The sequence below is a fragment of the Marmota flaviventris genome, chromosome 6, assembly GCF_047511675.1.
Source record: "Marmota flaviventris isolate mMarFla1 chromosome 6, mMarFla1.hap1, whole genome shotgun sequence".
Taxonomy (NCBI): Eukaryota; Metazoa; Chordata; class Mammalia; order Rodentia; family Sciuridae; genus Marmota; species Marmota flaviventris.
Genome location: NC_092503.1, coordinates 47,091,751 through 47,114,809, shown reverse-complemented (window position 1 = coordinate 47,114,809; position 23,059 = coordinate 47,091,751). Strand labels below are relative to the sequence as shown.

General features: G+C 34.0%; 1 protein-coding gene across 1 annotated transcript; it reads right to left on the bottom strand.

Annotated features, from left to right (window-relative positions):
* Positions 1–308: 308 nt before the first annotated feature.
* Positions 309–10,705, bottom strand: LOC139706209 (amine sulfotransferase-like). The gene is made up of 4 exons (XM_071613887.1): positions 10,615–10,705; positions 9,701–9,795; positions 2,615–2,801; positions 309–625 (listed from the first exon to the last, which is right to left on the bottom strand). The coding sequence occupies exons 1-4, from the start codon at positions 10,631–10,633 to the stop codon at positions 504–506; spliced, it is 423 nt and encodes a 140-aa protein (XP_071469988.1). The 5' UTR covers positions 10,634–10,705; the 3' UTR covers positions 309–503.
* Between the last annotated feature and the right edge of the window lie 12,354 nt (positions 10,706–23,059).

The following is a 23,059-nucleotide window of genomic DNA, read 5'->3' as shown; positions in this document are numbered from 1 at the left end:
ATCTAGTGCAAACTGTGATCTGTTAAATTATTAAAAAGAAGTACCTATTTATATAGGACTTCTCCATTTATTCTATATCACATTTGAATATCCACATTGATTTCGAAACCAAAGAATTAAAATTTAAGTACAAGAATAAAATGATTTTTAATGTTTAATTGATCCTGAATTTAATTGTGGGTATTGGAAAATACACAATACAGAATAATTTCTGAAGATATTTGCAAGTCATGTTTTATGCTTCCTGTTTTGCCATTTTCATGCAGGGTACCAAAGCTGCAAAAGCATTTTAATTTCTGATTTGTAATTTTAATTATTAAAGTAAAACTAATTTTTTTAAATTTTAAAGAATTCATGGCAACTGATCTAAGCATAGTTTATTTATTTTGTTAATGAAGTTTTATAATTAGTAGTAGGCATTATGTATGTTATTATTATTATGTATGTTAAGGTATAGCATTTGATTAGAGTTTACATGATTCTTTTATAGTTTGATTAGAATTCTACTCCTCATTTATATCCCAGACGAACTTGAGGGGAAAGTCTTTCATTTCCCTTTGGAATATCTGGTCAAATCTTTCATTCTGCTCCACAGTAAAATGATGTTTCCAATCTCCAATGGTACCTAATGGGATATGAACATGAATGTCACTTTGGTGAATAAAGAACACTTCATGCTAAAGACTGCCTCAACCATTTGAACCCATGTGTCCCATTGTCCCAGATGTGGAACCCCTGTCAAATTTAAATGGAGCAACCAATATACCTATTTTTTAACTTTCTAATAATATGTGAATATTATTGTGTTCACAGAATTTAAAAATTGGAAATTAATGGGTTAATCTCTTTTCAACCAAGCTAAATATTTGTTCAGATCCACAGGATTGGAGACCTCATCTTTTCTTACACAGGAATGATTGAATAAAGAATCTAGGAACAAAATAATGCAGTAAAGAGATTTAAAATTTACTTCTCCATATGTTAGCCTTTCCCACTCTGTGATCCTTAGGAATAAAAAAACTATAAAGATATGAATACATTAGAATTTAAAAAGTATTTTAATATATATACTCCTGTATATATACTAAGTGAACCTCATACTAAGTGCACCACATTTATCAACTGTAATATAATTCTTACTAAAACCCTCCAAGATAAGTATTTCTTTCTTTTTCAATTTGAAAAAAAAAAAAAAAAACAAAACTCAAGTATTTTCAACCTATAAAATCAAAGTCATATAGAGCACCAGAGCTTCTCTTTCTGCATCTTTTTTTTTTATACAAGATTAAACCATCATTATGCCATTCTTTTTCGTGGGGGTGAGTACCGGAGATTGAACTCAGGGGTACTCGACCACTAAACCACTCCCCACCTCTATTTTGTTTTTTATTTAGAGCCAGGATCTCACTGAGTTGCTTAGCACCTTGTTTTTGCTGAGGCTGGCTTTGAACTTGCATTCCTCTGCCTCAGCCTCCTGAACCGCAGGGATTACATTATGCCATTCTTCTTAAGTGAAAAATAACTTGGCATTTCCAGCTATCAGGTTCACATGTATAGACATTATTATTGGCCTTTGGAAAAGATAACAAGCTCTTAGGGATATGAGAATTGCTTTTTATCTACTGTAGCTGAGGAATTAAAAGGGAGAATTTATAATAAATGTCATCAAAAAAAGGAATTTAAAAATATATCAATATCTAGGGCAATTTCCATAGGATGTTTATACAATTGTTCATAAATTAATATCCATCATCCTATTGGTAAATTATGAGCCAATTATGACATAAAATGTAAATAAAGTAGAAGTGAAATGTTTAGAATGTTTATACACTAAATGATTAAATTAAAAATTAACAATTTGAAGCCAGGTGTGGTGTTGTATGCTTGTAATCCCAGCAGCTCAGGAGGCTGAGCAGGAGGATGTTGAGTTCAAAGCCAGCCTCAGCAAGGGTGAGGCTCTAAGCATCTCAGTGTGAGACCCTGTCTCTAAATAAAATACCAAATAGCAGCTGGGGATGTGGTTTAGTGCTTGAGTGCCCCCGAGTTCAATCCTTGGTACTACTATACTACTAATAATAATAATAATAATACTTTGAATTTAAAGGGTATCAGTTACAAGGGAAATAATATTCATTCTTGACAACTACTTCAAGCATGTAATAAGATCACAGTAAAAACGATTTCAAGGATTTTTTGAAGTAACTGAATTCATAGCAGATAGCACTAATAAGATATCACTCTTTGTGATGACACATGGTAACACAGTAATCCAAACCTCCTCCCAGCACAGCAAAACACACATTAAGTTTACTCCTTAGATTATTCTAGAAGAACAAAGGGAAAATAAGGATTATTGTTCTTCTCATTTAATATACCTGACGAGGCTCATGTGACTTAGAAATAAGGCAATATTAATTAAGCAGTTTGTATACTAAAACACTTAGGTTTCTTGAAAACCTCTTCAGACCTACTCTCAATTAGATGCTTAATTTCTCTAGGTTCCAAATGTCACTGTTACTTGGAGAGACATAATGGAAGCACTTATTATTTCTCCTAGGTATCAAGGACTTGAATGACAGCTTACATCTTGCTACTAAGAACTACTGAATAGTACCTTTCCGCAGAAAATTTCCTTCGTTGTTTCTCACTCCCATTTCCTGTTTTACAATATCATCATAATTTGCTTGTGGATTAGTCTTCATGTTCTGAAATGAAGCCTGTTTCACAACAGTATCCACGACTTCTTCACTAAGTTCTTTCTCAAGAAATCTACAGATTTTCAACACTGCACTTCTGAGGTCCTGAAAGAGTCATGAGTATGCATGAGTTACAGCCAAACACACAACATTTTCATATTCTAGTGAAATTGATTGCTGGAATGCAAAGAAGTGTCATCATATGAACCATGCAGTTTGTTATGAAAAGAGAATGGGGAAACAAACTGACATGATTATCTCAATTGATGCACAAAAAACATTTAACAAAACCCAACATCTTTTTATGATGAAACTCTCAATAAATCTGCAATGGAAGGAATCTACGTCAACATGAAAAAGTCTTATATGGAACAGCTAACAGCAAACTCAACTAAGAGAGAAAGATTTTCATCTGAGATGTGGAGTAAGTTCAACTCCATTTTTCCACTTTAATTTATCATGATACTAGAAATACTAGCTGCAGCACCTAAGCAATAAAAACAAAAAAGGTACTGAAATAGAAAATAAAGCAAATGAAGTGGTCCCTGTTAGCGCATAAGATTATCTTTTACATTAAAAACCCCAAGTACACTCACACACACACACACACACACACACCAAAACAAACAAAAAATAAAACAAAAAAGACATTAGAACAAAGAAATTTAAGTTGTAGAATAAGAAACCAAATATCTTAAAAGTTCTACTACCCAGAATACATAAAGAATTCTTACAAATCAACGAGAATAAAAAAATCAGTCCAATTAAAAATTGGCAAAGGATTTCTTCAAAGTAGATATACACATGTCCAATAAGTACATGAAAAGATGCTCAGTATCACTAATCATTAGGGAAATGCAAATCAACCACAGTAAGGTACCACTTCACACCCATTAGGAAGGCTATTATTATTTTAAAATTTTAAATATTTTATTTATTTTTATTTCAATATTTTTATTATTAAAAATAAACCACATCAGACAACAATAAGACCAATGAATCAGAAAAATTAAGATTTATGCATGTTGGTAGAAATGTAAAAATGCTGCAAATGCAATGGAAATAGTATGAACCTAAAAACAGCATTACAATATGACCCAACAAATCCACTTCTGTGTATGTACCCCAAATATTGAAAGTTAAAGTCTCAGAGAGAGATTTGTACACCATGTTCATACATCATTATTCACAATGCAGAATATAAAAGTGATCTATATGTATGTATATGTATGAGATACACAAATACAATGTAGTACATATGTACATTGGAATATTATTCAGCCTTAGAAGGAAGGCATTATGCTACAAATGCATGAACCCTGAAGACATTATGGTAAGTTAAGTTAAATGAGCCAGTCAAAAAGGACAAATACTGTATGATTCCACTGATATGATATACTAAGACTAATCAACTTCATAAACACAGAAAGTAGAATGTTTTTTTACAAGACCTACAGGGAGCTGAGACTGGAGAATGAGGGATTATAGCCTTGTGAATATAGAGTTTCAGTTTTGCAATATGAATTCATTTTAGAGTAGGAGAGTGGTGATGTTGGCACAAGAATATGAACATACTTCATGACACACAACTGTTCCCTTAAAAAATGGTTAAAGCAGGCTGGGAACGGTGGCTCATGCCTGTAATCCCAGGGACTCAGGAGGCAGAGGCAGAAGGATGGTGAGTTCAAAGCCAGCCTCAGCAATTTAGCAAGGGCTAAGCAACTCTGTGAGACCCTGTCTCTAAAAAAATACAAAATAGGGCTGGGGATGTGACTCAGTGGTTGCGTGTCCCTGAGTTCAATCCCTGGTATCCGCTTCAAAGTCGTTAAAGTGGCATATTTTATGTCATGGATATTTTATCACAAGTAAAAAATATACTTTATGTCATGGATATTTTATCACAAGTAAAAACTTCAGTGGGAGGATAAAACCTAAACAGAATTACTATAGGCAATAGTACTTTAACTGGAAAAACTGTATCTCAAAGAGGTTATAACAATTTTCATGAGAAAGGAACTTTTCTTTCAATTCAAGAAGCAAAGATTTCTTTTCTGGATAAAATTTTAAAAAATGAGCCCCCAACTAAAGAAACCTGAAACCCCTAACCCTATGAAATGTGAACTTCAAAGTGCTTGATACACTATGTGCTCACAAGAAATGGAGATGGGTTGGCAGGTTGGGGACAGAGGATACAGGGCCTTGCTAACTTCCTGAGTATGTTAGCTGTATTCTTGTAGGGGAAAAATGTAGTGTGAGAGGATGAATAAAAATAACAGGTCCACAGAAAATGCTCAGGGGTTACTCCAGTTGAACTGGGCTAATTGGGCTGTGCAAAATAACCACACAAGGGACACAAATACCTTTTTCTTTGGGGTCACTGTGATGGCTCCTCTGACCTTAAGGGTCCGCAGGAAGAGAGAGAGTGCACATGCCCTGACCCCTTTTATTGAGGAGAAGCTATTCAAATGAGGCAACGGGTCAGGTTTCAGGGGGCTGAGTCTATGTTCATGATGTCCACTGTCAGCAGGTTTACTGACACCTGGGTAGGCCACACCCAAGGGCAGAGTAAGAGAAGGGGACACACACAAGGCACTTCCATGGAAGATTCTATCCTAAACAGGGCAAGGGGTTATATTACAAAAGAACAGGTGAGCATAGCTTCACCCATGGGGCTGTAGCAAGACACACCCATGCACGAAACACCAACCCTTGAACCCAAGAAGGGTGGGGAAAGCTCTGCCACATTTCTGTGATTGAGTGCCTCAGCACCCAGCAGAGGAGTGTGACTCAGTCATGTGCAAGGTTGGTCTCCCACACCACAGTTATTAACTTATTTCTACACCAAACTTGGGTGCAGAAAAAAATAATAAAATTAGGATATAAATGAATACAAAGGGATAAGAAAATGTGAACAAGTTCTAGCATAAAAAAGACAATAAAATAGAACTATCGATGTTACAAATGTAGAAATTATCCGAAAGAATTTCAAAACAGCTATACTTGTCACATACAAGGAAATAAGAGATAAAATTAAAGTCTTTCCCTCAAAGCCAACTATTATTAACCAAAGTATCAGATAAACCCCCAGCTTGTTAATCGAAATGTAGACTTTAGTGAATAATTTTAATGGAAGATGAAACACAGATTGTTTTAGTCAGGTTTTTCGTTGCTGTGACCAAAAAAACCTGACAAGAATAAACGTAGAGGAGGCAAAGTTTTTTTGGTGGCTCGCGGTTTCAGAGGTCTCAGTCCATAGACAGCCGGCTCCATTCCACAGGGCCTGAAGTGAGTCAGAATATCACGGTGGAAGAATGTGGTGGAGAAAAGCAACTCAAGACATCACACCAGGAAGCAGAGAGAGCTCCAATCAGCTCATGACATTATACCACAAAGGGATATCCCTGATGACCTACCTCCTCCAGCTCTACCCTACCTACCTGCCTAAAATTACCACTTAGGATATTAATGCCCTGATTAGATCAGGCCTTTTATCATCCTATCATATATCATCCCTAAACTTTTCTTTCATAGTCTCACATATGATCTTTTGGGGGACAAGTCATAATTAAACCATAACATAGATTCAGAGATTATTTTCTAGGTCTTGCTACAGTCTTGTACTTTGGCCAGTTCTTCAGAACACCAGCCATTCCCTAATTCTACTACCAATTACTATCCAAAATTCTGAGCCATATTCCACAAAATGGTTTTTCATGTAACACAACGGGCAGCTCTCTTCTTTACCACTGTATTTGTGGGGTCTCCAAAGACAACTGCCCCACACCCTTCAGGTATATATGCATCTCTTTCCTAGAGGCATCAGCCAGTTCCAATATGTTGAAGGAAAAGATAACAGGATGGGAATGATTAAATCTCTCATATTAGACTCCCCCCAAAGGGGAGTATCATTTCTCTTAAGATAAAGTATTTCCAGAATTTTTACATTTTAAAATAAAATACATATATGAAAATGACACGCATTCCAGAATCCCCCAATAAACACCCTTTCCTCATTTTAAACCTTGTCCTTCCCCTAATGGTAACCTCCATCCTCATTATATGATAATGAATTATTGGTCTTCTAACTTGACTTTTTCCACCTAAATATGAATCTTTAAACATTATAGTTATAATTGCTTCTAGTTCAATTATATACCACTCGACTCTACTTGTGACAGGAAAGTAGAAAATAATCCTGCATAGTCATTAAGGTTCTAGGGCTACTACTACTAATTAAGTGAGAAATGTGAAAAATCCTCTGAGAGAAACTGCCCTGAGTTTATACATTTTGCTGGGTTTATCACTGGAGAAGCAGGCATGGGCAGTGTTTCGTAAAACTACCAAGACATTTCCAAGGGAAGCAACAGACAAAGGAAGACTCCAAAACGTATTCCAACTTTGATGAATACCTAATGTTTTTTTAAAAAAAATATTGTTTGAATGTTGATGGACCTTTATTTTATTCATTTATTTAAATACGTTGCTGAAAATAGAACCCAGTTCCTGACACATGCTAGGCAAGCACTCTACCAACTGAGCCACCACCCCAGCCCTGAATATCTAATTTTTGACAACATTGTGAGGTTTCTCTAGAAAGAGCTCTAAAGCGGAAAACTTGAGTTGACCAATGTCTATATTCCTTCTCTCCTTTACTTCCTTACTCCATCCTACCCCAATCAATTTTATCCACATTCATTCTTCTCATACATTCTTTTGTTCTTTTTGGTATTGGGAATTGAATCCAGGGCCCCTTAACCACTGAACCACATCCCTATCCCTTTTTATATTCTATTTTGAGATAGGGTCTCATTGAGTTGCTTAGAGCCTCACTAAATTGCTGAAGCTACTTTTGAACTCTCAACCCTCCTGCTTCAGCCTCCCAGGCTACTGCCATTATATTCTTTATAGTGATGATGTTCAAATTAATGGCATTAATATCTAAAGGCAGAAATCTTTTTGAGTTTGATTTGTATTTTTCATTTGTTTCTCACTCTATTCATTTGATTTCTTCTAAATCACTTTAATCTTCACAGGTCAAAAACAATGTCATATTCAAGCTCCTCTGATCCCCCTCTAACCCAACCCTGCCTCAGAGTGCCCTAAACACCTTCACGAATGAGACCACTATCTGCACACCTGCACCAACTGGAAATAAAGGAAGCATCCTTGATACCTCTCTCTTTATCATTTGTACTTTGTACAATCCCTTTTCTTTTTACATCTTAACTGTGCCTCAAAACTCTGTATTCTCTTCATTCATAATGACATTACTCCAATCCAAGGAAGCACTGATGTTCAGTGGATTAACACACTGGTCTGTGTCTGGACTGGATTAGTTATACTCACTATTTTTTCTTTTTAATTCATGAATGGGAATAACATTCAAAAATATAAATCATATTCTATGGCTACCCCTCTTAATAATTCTTTTAGAGGCTCTTGACTACTTTTAACTTTAAAGAAATCACTCTCATTAACATAGTCCACAGATCTTATAAAATCTGGCTCCTACAAAACCCCTCTATATTAATATTTCATCTCTTCCACATTGTTCAAGTTCTTCCCTTAGGTCTTCAAAGGTCTCATGCATTTTCCTTTTTTCTTATAAGTCTCTCCCATTTCTTTTCTTTCTGTTCGCTCTTATTTATTTATTTCAGGAAAAAAAAAGACCTTCACTTTCAACTATACTAGATACTCTCAGTACATATGCACATTGACATTATAGTTAGACTTTTCCTTAATAATTTCACTTATTACTTTTGAACTACATATACTAGCTTGGTGAGTACCTGTTTTCCCTGATAGATTATGAGTTCTGTTTATAAAAAATTCAGTCATCTATTACTCATGATTCAGTGCCAGTCACAGAGCAATCATTCAGTGATTGTTGAAGTAACTGAATATATGATGTATTAATGAATCCACATACCAACCAGAGTCCACAGAACAATAAATTTCAACTATCTTGTGTTTGAATTACACAAAGTTTTCAGGCAGTTTTGAAACTTTCACCAGCATATAAGCATCCTATGACTTCACATGAAGATTCTCTTTAAAAAACAGGAAGAACATGCCTCACAGGCCTCACCCTCATCTATAGCAACAATTATCCTGTCTTTGAAGTGGCTTCTTCCCCCATTGTCATGGTGTTCCTTGATGAACTTTCTTAAGTACAAGTACCATGGAAAAAAGTTTGTTGTATGGTGTATCCTCAAAAAAAAAAAAAAAAAAACCCACTAAACTAAAAACAGAACTACTGTATAATCCAACTGTTACATTCCTGGGTATATATCAAAAAGAAATAGAGTCACCATAGAAGAGACAACTCACATGTTCATGTTTATTGTATCACTATTCACAATAGATAAGGATTCAGCCTAGGTGTCTATCAAAGATGAACACATAAAGAAAACATGGTGCACACACACACACACACACACTGGACTATTATTCAGATATAAAAAAATGAAATCTTCCAGCAAAATTCATGAACTGAAGGAGATCATGTTAAATAAAATAAGCCAGACATACAAAGACAAGTAGTGCAAGAGGCACACGTGAGAACAACAACAAATATGGACTGAAACTAGAATCATGAATACTAGTGCCTGTGAAGGGTCCAGGGGGAAGGGTAAGTAAGAGTGGAAGAAGGGAGATTGTATATGATCAGTGCATGTTGCATGGTCATATAGAAATCAGATAACAAAACCCATTAATACGTAATTAATATTAATAAAAATGATTTACAAGATTGGTATCCTAGATATTTGAGGTTGCCTTTATTTCTACAGTTTTTAAATGATAACCATGGTGACTGTGTGTAGTGAGAAGACACCCTTGAGGAAAACCAGTAATAATTAATGGATAAGCAGGAAATTAGACCCCCCACTTACCCCCCAAAAGCCTACGAAATATGTATGAAAATGACTAGGAGAATGAGTTTTACTGAAACCAGGAGAAAAAAGGTTTAAAAATAGAATTTTAAAAAATACTTCTTATTTTACCTTTTTCATATCTTCATAGCTCATGAACAGAATATTGAAGTCATGTCTGTGTTCATACCAGCCTTTTATGTGATCAAACCAACGACTTCCCACCACTGTGCAAAAAATAATTAGTAAGAAGGTAAAGATGTTGCACTTATTGAATAGCAAAGTATTCTGTCTTTTCCTCCTTATGGTCACAAAAACAAAAATAAAGGCCCCAACCACTGAACATCTATATTACTGTTTTGAAATGATTACTGCTTAGGGGAACAATCATGGTTTTCATAGAGAAGTGATCATGAAAAGTGACTTTATGGATGTAGGAAGGCAGCAATGAAGAAATGAGAAAGCCCCTGGGTCTAAGTTTAAATCAGATTTCTTTAAAGCAATTTCCTCCACTTTCCTATATCCACCAGAAAACACACATGTCCATTTTTCTTCTCATTCTCTAAGATTTCTGGATAGCAAAGCTACCTGTTTACAATGAGACAAAACCTGAATGTAATCTTTAAATGAGTGAGATCCTGATACTTCTCACTACAAGTCCCTTGCAACCTTCAATCCTCATCAGTAGTGGAGTGATAAACTCCACCATGGCCCTAGAAGGCTTACCACAGGTCCAGGAGAGAGTACACAAACACCCTGATCATTAGTGATTCTGGAATGTATTGTTTTAATTATATTTGTAGCTAGTTTAAATTGATAGAATACGTGTAAGCCTCTTATGGACTGGTCAAAATATTTTCCAAACAACATGCCTTTGAAAACTTGACAAAACCCACATGGTCCTGGCAAGGAATGGAAACGCCACTGGGTGGCAGACTAAGTTGATATGTCATAGTAACTACTCAAGAGCATGCATTGTACAATTGCCCTTTTCCATCTCTCTACATATCTTTCCTAAGTTTCTTGATAAATAAACTCATAGTTACCTTGTCCATCTAGAAACATTTTTATATAATTCTCAAAAGTTTCAGAATTCTTTAATATAGCCACCCAATTTGAATAATGAAAAAAGGAAACCAAAACATCTTTAGGATTTCTGTAGATATAAAGAATCTGCAGGAAGAATTAGAAATAATATTAACAATTCCAGCATATTATTTCAAGTTTTTAACAGTTGCATCATATTCATTAGCTGAATGAATCATAATCATCTTAATCCATTCTTCTAGTCATGGAAAATTAGGTGTTCCCCCAATTTTTCTCTATTACAAAAAGTGTTGAAATAAATTCTTTTACTTATAGGACAGAAACTGTATAAAAAAATTAATATGAAAATACCACTAATGAAAAGTTGAACCAAAAAAAGGCCTTTCACAGAATACACAATAATTATTGTCAATAACCTATCAAAACAGGCTTAATCTCATTAGTGAGTATGGACATGTAGGTTAAGATCACTTTAACATACCTCTTCATAAATAACACATTGAAAAAATTTAAAAGTCTGATATGTATCATTACTAGGAGGAAGTCAAAACATGTCCATTAGCAATTTAGCAGGAACTGATACACCTGCTTTCTTAAGAAAATATAGTCCCCATCCCATAGAACTGAAAATCCTTGTACTTTTGGCTTTGCAGTTCCCTTCTTGGATGTATATTATAGGAAAATTCCTGCATATGTGCCCAAAGGCCATTCTCAAGAACATTCATAGCAGCAAGTAGTGATATGCAAATGCTGGAATATTCTAATTTTTCTATGAAGAGAAAGTACAGATCTGATAGAACTACTTTCAGAAGTTATATTATGCAGCAGTGAAAATGGCATTTCAAATCAAGAACAAACAAGAGCATGTGGCAAAATCCCAGAGATTTAGAGAATAAGGAACAAAATGAAATTAAGTAAAATTGTAGGCCAAATGATTTAACATGATGGCCCATAATTTGTTTTCAAAGACCAACAGAAAAGGAACCTTTGTCCACTGATGATCATAATAGAAAAACTTCAATGGAAAAGTTCCAGTAAATCTGTAAGTATTTTGATTTAGCCACAATCATAGTAGAACACTTACAGAGAACTGTCTTTAACATAACAATAAAAGCAAAAATAAATTTATAAAATTGATTATTAAAATTTTATTTCATTTAGTTTTTAAAATTTGTATAAGTACCCAACACAGAAAGTTTATCTCCTTTTCTCATGTATGAAACATATTACATGTTTGAAAACTGATCATGCAATTGACAATTAACTTTTAAATAAAATCCAAAAATTAGAATATGTAAACATCATTGCCCATGATAGAAAACTATACAAACACTTTTAAACTAAAAAAGTCTCAAGAGAGCTGAAACCAATTATAAAAGTAAAACTGAAATAACAGAGTTTTAAACATTAACAAAATCATATCCATAGTTATACTAAAAGTGATATTCATTTTAAAATGTTAATATTGACAAATATAAACACTGGAAATAGGTAAACTGAACATTTAATTAAAGAAGATAGAAAGACATATACTAAAATGAGATAATAATTAAAATGAAAGTATACATCCAGAAAAAAAGCTAGTTCCTCAGAGGGTGAAAACCTAGTAAAATAGAAAACTCGTTATATCCTGAAAACTCTAAAAATAAGAGAATATAAAATTTTTATCTTTGCAGCATGAATGCAAATATATAACCACAAAATTGGAGTAAATTGACGAGATTATTAAAAAGTTATACTTTTTTCAATGTTAAATATCTACAAGTGGGTAAAAAGAATAATAAAAGGTACATATTGATGGTATTAAAGTAGACCTGATAAAATAGAGACATAGAATGAAGCTCCAAGAATGTTGGTATATTGCAATGTTTGTTTTCCCAGAAAAAAATCTCTCTTAAATTAAAATCCACATTTGATAAGCGTTGTGGAACTACGCTATATTGTAAAAAGTAGATAGAAAACTTTGCCTTATCAGTTAAAATGTACAAAACAGGGAGGAACTGCTACATAATCAGCAGAAGTACCTATTTTTGGAATAAAGATTGCACACTGAAGAGAGAGACAATGAAAATTTAGCATATCAATATATAGACTTCAAAATAGTGGAGATACTCAAGTCAAAGATTTAAGAAAATATTCTGTGTCAATTAGTATCTCTTGGGACAAGTATAATGCAATATTCATATCTCATATAATAAGTAGTATAAGATTTAATTTATAATCCTAAGAAGGTTTTAATATAGCCAGGCTTGGTGACTCAAGTCTGTAGTCCCAGCTACTTGGGAGGCTGAGACAGGAGGATCACAAGTTCAGAGCCAGCCTCAAAAAGAGAGGTGCTGAAAATATATAACCACAGAAATGAAATGAAAGAATGAAACCCTGTCTCTCAATAAAATACAAAATAGGGCCGGGGATGTGGCTCAGTGGTTGAGTGATCCTGAGTTCAAGCCCATGTACCTCCCCCAAAAAGGTTAAAAATAATGTTAGCTAGGAGGGTATTTACATAATCTTTGTTGTTGGTGTTGTGTTTTCTTAGTAAATCACCAGAACCAGAAGTCAGGAAAGAAGTATTAACAGTTGGGTTACATAAGGTTAAAAGTTTTAAGCCGTTTTTCAGAAAAGTCTTTTCTTTTTAAAGGGGAAGACTGCCCCAAGTAAATATTCCACAAAACAGTAAATAAGACAACCTAAAGACACAGGGGCAAAAAATAAAAAGGATATTTAAAGGCCTATAAAATATATAAAAAGATAATCTTATTAAAATTGAAAGTGAAATTCGCTCAAAAATGAGATTACTTTCTTACTTAGCATATTAGGCAAATTTGAAAATTCCCATTATTAGTAAGCATGTGAGGACAGAGGCATTCCTACATGGTATTTGATGAAGTATGATTCATATATTATAAAAAGCAGGTAGGTAATCCCTGTCAACACTTAAAATATTAGACATTTTAATTTGAAAACTTCACATTAATTGAAACATGGCATGAGAAATAAAGTGCAAGTCTTTATAGGAATGTTTATGACAACACAAGACATCCATTGGCTGAAACTTATCTGTCCATCAAATACACATTAATTATTGCAAAGCCACACAATAAAATTCTATGAAATCATAAAAAAGAATGGCATTTTATGGCCAATGTGAAAGAATTTTTGTTATATGCTATAGAATAAATTGCAAATTATATCCACAATTGCTTATTACAGGCATAGTTTTTAGGACATTCATATATTTTTATTGTGGAAGGCAATATCCTAAACATAATTTGGGGAATCTACTTAAAGCAGGTTATTTTGCTTTTGCAAAAAAAAAAAAGAGAGAGAGAGAGAGAGAGAGAGAGACTAAGCTCTATGACATACTTTAGCTTTTTTGTTCTTCAGACCTTTTGGAACTAAATAATATGGAAGATGAGAACTGAAGATTCGAGGGGATGGTATTTTGGTAAAGTCCAAATTATGATTATTGTATTCAAAGAAGGGAGCTCTATCTATTGTTTTGATGTCTTCGGTTCTGTTACGATGCCCCTCAAAATAAATCAAGCTTAGTATCTGCTGAGTCCAGATGGTACCTGAAAAAATAAATCATCTTGTTTTCAAACTCAATTAGTCATTAAAAATTAACTCAACAATAGTGTCATTCACCATAATCATTTGAGCTTTCTTTTCTTTTAAACACTCTAAGTATGCTAACAACTTTGTCCAACTTTCATTTTTGTCTCTATGAAACTTTAAAGTTAATAAAGATAAAATCAAAGACTCTAAATTCCTTTGTCACTTGAAGAGCTGTGTTTGTTCTGATTCCATGATAGTAATGATTTAGATTAATTCTGCCTCTCCTTCTCTGTTTCCTGCTCCATGTTAGGTCCTTTTTCGTGTTTTTAACTTTTTCCTTAACTTATAATAATTCTACATATTGATGGGGTAGAGTGTGGTATTCCACACATGCATACACCCTGTACTATCACATCAGGGAAATTAGCATTTCCTTCTCTGTGTCATTTCTTTCTGTTTGGAGTCTTCGAGCTTATTCCTTCTGTACTTTCTTACAATATGTTATTGGTTACTGAGTCCCTTTTGACTATATTTTGTGGGTACCTGTTTTTCTTTCATGAAATTCCTTTTTCAGAACTTTACCCTTTAGAATTATAGACAAATTAACAAAATTATAGCGAGTTCACTTTCCCCTCCTTTTCTCTTTACCATGTAAGGTGGTTTTGTAAACTATTTAAGCATCCAAGGATGTCAGGAAATAGCAGAACTTGACATGAGTGTGTATATATATATATATATATATATATATATATATATATATATATATATATCATTTTATTCACTTGTTTGGCCTAATCATGTATGATCAACTTCTTTGTGGTGTTCTGGGGAAACCACACTATAAATAAGCAAAACATTGTATGTAAAATCTTAATAACTACAGCTTTACTCCTTAGTCTGCATGGGCCACTCTAAAAACTCAAACCAAGCCAAGCATCCCGCCCTGCTGAAGTAGAAGTCACTATTACTATTATTAGTACTTGTTTAGCCCAACAGGATTGTGTTTTACCACTTCTTTGTAATGATTATCTTCACAAATCTCAAAATCATTCTTATTTCATTTTCTAGTAGAACTTACTGGTTGAAAACGTTTTTGAGAATCTTCAGTGGAACTCAGCTGACATGGAATACTTCTCAAGAAAATGAAACATCTTAAAACATGTATAATTATGGAAGATAAATCTTCCAACTCAGGAAGCATTTACAAATTAGAGAAAAGATGAGTTTGGACTGTCTCAGGTCTGTCCAACAGACCAAGCCAACAGGTCAGCCTTTACCCAGTACCTGCTCATGGCTCAGTATTTGGTTTCTTTATATATATATATATATATAAAGAAATATATATATATATATATATATATATATATATATATATATATATATATATATATATATATATACAGAATTGACAATATATCTATTGCAAATGAGCTTTGGTAGTATAGATTTGAGATTTAGCTAACTTTTTTTCTGATTCCTAATGGATATATAAATGTAGGTCAGGCTGCTGTTGATGTCTGAGCACATTTACATACACAGAGACACAATCACACACACACACACACACACACACACACACACATACCAAACTTTGGAAAAATCTACTCTCATGAGGCCACTCTTTACACTTACCAGATTTTGGATAGGTAACTATGAAGACATCATCATCTCTAATTTCAAAATCATCTGCACTTCGTACTATATGCATTTTAACTAAAGACCTTTCAAAATTGTAGCCTTTAAATTCAAATAAGTATTCCTCTGTGTTGTCCATAATTTTTCACCTACAAGTGCAAACATATAATATCAAGTTATTTTAGAAGTGAATAATAGTTATTGAGTGGTCAATATATGCCTAGCACTATTGCAATGACTGATGTGTATGAACATATTAATGACACTAACCACAGCACATATATGAATGATTTAAAACTTCACAAAACACCAACATTGCTGTGTTGCTAGCATCAGTGTTTTAAAGATGAGGCAGCAGAAATGCTGAAAAGTGAGACAACTCTTCTTAAAGGTCCATGAGGAACAGATACCATGATCCTCAACATAGAGAAGAGGAATTAACTCAGAGAAGTCAACCAAATTATTTAAACTTGTCCAGCTAGCTGAACTGGAAAGATTGGAGAAGGGATAATTTGGCCAGAGAATTCATAATTTTTATCCAGAAATTCTTAGTGTTTTACATTTTTATTGCTTATATTTTTTGATTGTTGTAGAAATAAGAAATTCTTCAATGGATATTCTTTTATTTCTAATGTTTTTCTAGAGTATGCATAACTCATTGCGTCTGAAAGAAACTTCTGAATTAGGGATCTGAGATGCTGTTGAAAGTGAAAAATGAAAATGCTTTGCTCTTTAAATTGTTGTTACTTCAGAAATGCTGCCCTCGTAGTTACAAGTTACTTCATGAAAGTTATCCTAGTTTACAGTAGGAGATTTTAAAATCAGAAATCATATGAATCTCAATAATAAACTAAAACAAAAATGGAAAGCAAACAATGTAAAGACAAATATAATTAAAATTTTGTAATGAGAACAAAAAGGGAGACATAGAGGCAAGATGCAAAGGGAGGAAAGATGGCAGAATGGCCAAGCTGCCATATATATTTATTTATATCCATAGGTTACTTCAGGTCATTGGCATCATTAGTACATATTGTTCATTGTATTACAGACTTAGCAACATTATGCAGCTAATCCTCAGCTACATACTAAATTGCAATGTGCAATGTTAGGTGTTTTATGTAGCTCTCAAGAAAGTCCACTGTATAAAGTTATTGTTATGTGGAGAGGTTTAGGCTCAGTGAAACATTGTGTTTGTCCCAGGAGCTGTGTGCCTGAGATCAAGGTCTAGGCTAATAAGACTCTAGGGGCATTGCCACAGCAGCTATACATTGCACATGTATTCATTATCTTACTAGTTCCTAGGAGAAATTTCAGGGCATTCTAAGGGTGGGAAACAGAGTTCCAGTTACCCTCTCTGAGTGTGCTCACAAGAGGAATGCTTCCATGTATATTTCCATGGTCAAAATACCTACAAAATTCAGACCAGCCAAGCATTTCTATTTGCTCTTCCTGAGAAATCTTTTCTTGAAGGTTACATGATTGAGACAATCCCATAAGTTCTAATAGTAGATTTAGAATCAATATAGATTTCAGGTTTTTTTTTTAATTCTGTGCATGCCAAGAAACTGAATTTGCTAAAAAGCTGCAAATATGGCTTTGTTTAAATTGTATGTCAAGAAATAACATTGAGTTCTTTACAAACAATCCAAGTTAACTGATCAATAGGAGGAATTCAGAGTTTAGTCTTTTCCAGAATAAGAACAGAAAATGATTAATGTTAGACTCACCTGGGTGATGCCTTCATGACTGGTTTCTTGGCTACCAAATGAAAGATAAAATTAAGGCCCTACTAAGCTGCTAGAGGTTTCCCCTCATTAAGTTGACATCTAGGAAACATGAAATATTGAGTCCTGGGGACAGAAGAGCTGGGCTGATGCATCAAAAGATTGTTTTCAATGCAGGCAGATGGAGAGCTATTTTGATATTGACATCCTGCATTTCCTAGGAAAAACCTTGGAGAATTCAGCCTTCAAATTGTAGTGAGGGAGAATTTATACTGCATCACATGGATAAACGGAGAAGCGCATAGTAGGAGATATAAGTTGAGGAGAAAGCCAAAAGTGAAGTGTGATCCCTACCACATCCTTCCTAACCGCTAGTAACACCATCCACACACCCTTTGAAATTTCACAAAGGGTTCCAGAAACTATGAGTGATGAGAAAGAGCATCAGGCAGCATCTACAAACATTCCGAATTCTTCTATTTAGTCACTCAACTGTCAGTCTGAGGGGAGAGAAAATTTTGAGAGCTCTGGTATCACAGAAGCAAAGGAAAAAGCTGCATGTGAAGAGGATTCAGGTAGGTGCCGTCTGGCTACCCAGTATAGTTTGCATGTCTTTGATGCATGTAGGAGAAGGAAATTGTGTAAGTAGCAAGCCTTTCTGTGTCTCCTTCTTATTCCTTCATGGAAGTCCGAAAGAAAAGGGGTGAGGGTGTTCATAGATAATTATGGAGAAAAGGAGGTCAATACAGATATTTGTCTCTCATGCAAAACAGGATGAGAATTGACAATGGCTCAGAAACTATTCTGTTACTCACTGTTGAGATCAGCTGCTGAAGGAAAACCAGCTCTCACAAAAATTTTAAGCTGACAGGAACTGCTCTGTCACTGAGGAATAAATAGTCCTATGGAGTTTGTTTTGGCCAGTGAGTAGTGTTCTAGAACCTGACTGAGTAACTCAGCTCTTATAAATTGGGTAAGATTTTGTTGACACTGTGGAAAGCATATCAGGTTATCCCAGGTTTTTTTTTAAAGGGATCAAACCTTTGGAGATACTTTAAAAATTTCAGAATAAGAGAGGGCACATTTACTGAATTACAGCAATTATGAAACAAACAAAAAAACACATTCGAAATCTTCAAGGACAGCTTCCTTGTACCTGAATGATGGTTAAGTCTGTCTTTCCAGCCCATCTCAGGGGCTGGTGATCATTCTTAAGATCTTTCCTTGCATAATCTCACCCAGTTTGTTTCTTCTGTTGTTTGACTGGCAGTGGCTACAGAAGGCTCTAGGGGTTATATAAACTTACAAGTGGGTTATATAAACTCGAAAAGAACATAAATTTGTTTTCCAGTGCACATAGAGTTTGCCTTTTCTAATCAATGTGCCTTTATTCATTTTAATGATAGATGTTAGCTTTTTGTTTTCCACAAATAACTATGATTCATCTCAGGTCTTTCTAACATTTCTCATGGAAAATTGAGTCATTCCTCAGTCTTTTGTTGCTCATAAAATCTGCTCTTAGATAATGATTATCTAATGATTGATTTTCAAGTTCCCACTACATACAGAATTTGAACCTAGGAGAGATCTTGAATCTTTTCAAAATAAAATTCCTTCTGGTTAGAAAGTAGTGTGTAATCTGAGGCTAATTTCAGTTTATAAATATTAAACCTGTCTCTTATTCCTCATGATATTTGTCAAATTAGAGTTTCTAAAATAGTCCATTTTGTGAAAATAAATACAGCATGAAAAGTAGAAATCAATAGGAGTATTCTATTTATTATTATGACAGGCTCAATAAGAATTTCTTTTATTATACAAATTTTAATGAACCGAATGTATAAGGGGGTCTTTTGAGGTTCTTGGAATCTTTTGCCTTCCTCTCTTCCCTCTTTTTCTCCCTGACTCCCAATAATTATCAGCTGTGAGACATCTAGACCAGTCAGTAATAACAGCCAAGTGAATAAGACAGCTGCTTCCATGAGCAGAGGCAGCATTTTGATTCCCTTCTTCCCTTCTTGCTAGATGTTATGTGCATCTAGCAAATAAGGCGGCCTGAGAGGAATCCAGAGCAATGGCTGAGTGCAGAGGTGGGGCAGGAAAGGATAGATGTGGGACATCTTGTACCACAGTGTAAAGATTTACACAAAGAATAATGAAAAAGTCAAAAGGACACCAGAGCCAGCTTGCAGGTATCACATCTGACCACTTCAAGAACAATTCGAATTTTGCAATACATAATCATAGAATAGATCACAACCTTTTCAGTACAATAAGGAAATGTGAGTTTATATAAAGGTAAGACAAACCTTACTGGCTGAGACATACATTAAAAGTTTTAGGCCTTTCAGGACAAGGGGCAAGAACAAAATAGTATTCAGATGTTATCAACAAGAAAGAAAAAAGTCCCTAATTTTTTCTAACAGATGCAAAGATAACACTAATTTATAACAGTTCTTGTCAATACATGTGTAGTAAAATTAGAGTGCACTCATTTTGGAAGGGGAGTGTGATGTTAGGCAACTTTATTTTCTCTGGGCACATGTGTTCAACTGCTTTAATCAAAGTTCATTTACTTGAATGAACAGCAGGAAACAGCCTACCTTGCTTGACTCACAAATGAATACTGAGAAGTTTGTTTACAGCATCATTTTCATTTTTCCTTTTTTTTTTTTTTTTTTTTGTAAAAAAACATGCACTTAAAAAGTATTACTATATCCTCTTTCCAAAGACTAGACTCTTTAGTAGGCCTCACCCATTAAATCTCATTAAATTTTTTTTACCAAAAAAATAAAAAATAAAAATAAAAATAAAAATGAATCTGTAATCAAAGTCAACATCTTAGTGATTCATTTGATAGTCAAGCAGGGCAGACTATTTTCTGATGTTGAATCTATGAAACCATGTTTAATATTTTGTCCCATCCTATCAGATGTGGAACACCTATAAAAGCTTAAATGGAGCAAAAAATATAACACTTTCAATAACTTTAGTAGCCTGTGTTGAAATATTTGCAAAACTAAGAATTTGGAATTTGATGGGTTTTAAGCTTCTAAATGTTTCTAAACATTTCTTTCTTGTGACTTGGGAATATTGTGATGATTGCTTAATCTGATAATGGTGATATACACTATGTTCTTTAGCATTTGGTAGCCAAATGGGTGCTTTGCCAACTTCCTTAATAAGAGGTAATCCACACTCCGTGTTTCCTTAAAAATATTCATAATACACCTTTCTCTTCTAGCTTTTACACACTGAGTATGCACTGGTGATTTTAAAACATTAACTAACTACCAGGGTATGACAAAACACCTGCCACATGAAGCACTGTTGTGTTACAATGACATCACTGTGACTTGTAGTGCGATAGGCAACAGTGCAAAGCAATGTTCATGTAGACAGCCAGGTGTAGTTTCTGCAACAATTGCTCAAACTGACTATGTAATACAAAAGTGATCAGAGACATATTAAATGAATGACCATAACATTTTGAAAATGAAACTTCATGAAATTACACTGAAATTTAGAGTTCATATAATGTTTATGTGAAAAAAATTATTTTAATTCTTTTCCATTCATGAAGGAAAATCATTCTTCCTTCACAGACTATATAGAAACAGATGATGGGATGGATTTGCCTCACATCTGTAGATAAAATATCTCTGATGGATACTGGTAAAAATGAAGGCATGATTAAATATGTGAGAAGGAAAAATATCTCTTTGGACTGAAATATCAAGAAGTAAATATAGAAGAAATAATGGGAGGGAATGCTTGAATGAGGAAAAGGTTATTTACATGTATTCAAAGCATGTACTGTCAAATAATTAATTTTTATGTAATAAAGTGCAGAAGAGTCATTTTACTAGGTAAAACCCAGATAGACACCACTTTAACCAATTTAATCAAAGTAGCATCCCTAATACTGACATTAAGCCAACCTACATTTCTCCTGTTGACCACTGAGAGCACATTGAATTTAGGGCATTCCTGTCAAAAAGTTCAACCTTATTCTATCATGAGTAAACATCAGAAAAACTCATTAATACCCATTATGCCATATACTATTTTTAACAATGCCAAAAGGAGTAAGCAAGCAGGACAGAAATGATTTGAGAATAAAGGAAACTAGCTAGACATGACAATTAAATACAAAGCATAGTCTGGCACAATGGTGTACACCTGTAATTTCAGTGACTTGGGAGGCAGAGGCAGGAGGATTGCAAGATTGAGGGCAGTCAGGAAGGTTAGTCAGACACTGTCTCAAAATAAAAAATAGAAGAGCTTGCTGGTGTACTTATGTGTTACAGTGCCCCTGGGTTCTATACCCAAGACCACAATATAAATAAATTAATAAATATGCATGATGTTGCATTTGATCCTATCACAGAAAAAAAATCTATAGGATATTGTTGTTACAACTGAACATTTTAAAATATATATTTGTAGTTTATATAATAGGACTGCATCAATGTTGCATTTCCTGCTTTTGATAATTGTATTATGTTTATTTTAGATAATGTCATTATTCTACGGAAATACCCATATAAGTAAATAGAAATAAAAGGACATGATTTTAGTCTCAAAATTTTTTTAAACATTTAGTTTTTAGTTGTAGGTAGACATAATACCTTTATTTTATTTTTATGAAGACAAATTATGCTTTTATCAGTAAATATAGAAAAAGTATTTCGCAAAATCTCATGCTCGCTCATTTTGAAAAGAAACTCCAGCAACTCAATATTGGAGTGGGACTTTATTTTATGATAAATATCTTTAAAAAATAATGCCTACATCTAGCATTGTACTTAATGGTAGAAAAATAAGTTATTTTATCCTAACAGAAAAGTAAGAATGTGCCTTTATCACTCCTATTGTACTACGTGGTCTAGATAATACAATTACACAAGTAAAGGAAATGAAATGTATACTTGTTGACAAGAAAGAAATAAAACTGGTTCTGTTCATAAATAATGTGAATATTATTTAGTGAAAAAGGTAATGTGCTATGAAATCATGAAAAGACAAGGAGGAGATTTAAATGCAAAAGGTGCAAAAAGATCAGTCCAAAAAGATTAAATACTGTGTAATACCAATTATAGCATATTCTGGAAAGGGCAACAATAGAAATAGTGAATAGATTAGTGGTTTCCAAGGTTTGGGTTAAGGAAGAGAGGTTAACACGTGGAGCACATAGGATTTTTACTGAAACTATTCCGTATGAACTTTGAATGCTGGACTCATGATGCATTTGTCCAGACTATAAAACAAATTCAACATGAACAATGAACCCTAATGTAAACAGTGGACATTAGTTAAAAATGCTGTATCAATATTGGTTCATCAACTATGACAAATATGATGATTAGCTTGCAATCTTTTTATGTTATAGAGGACACTTGGAGCTTCCTTTCTCCCTCACTCCATCCTACTTAAACTGAAGCAAAATTCCTAGGCTGGTATTACGGTTTGGATATAAGGTGTCTCCCAATAAGCTCATTGCAGTACTCAATACAGGAATGCTCAG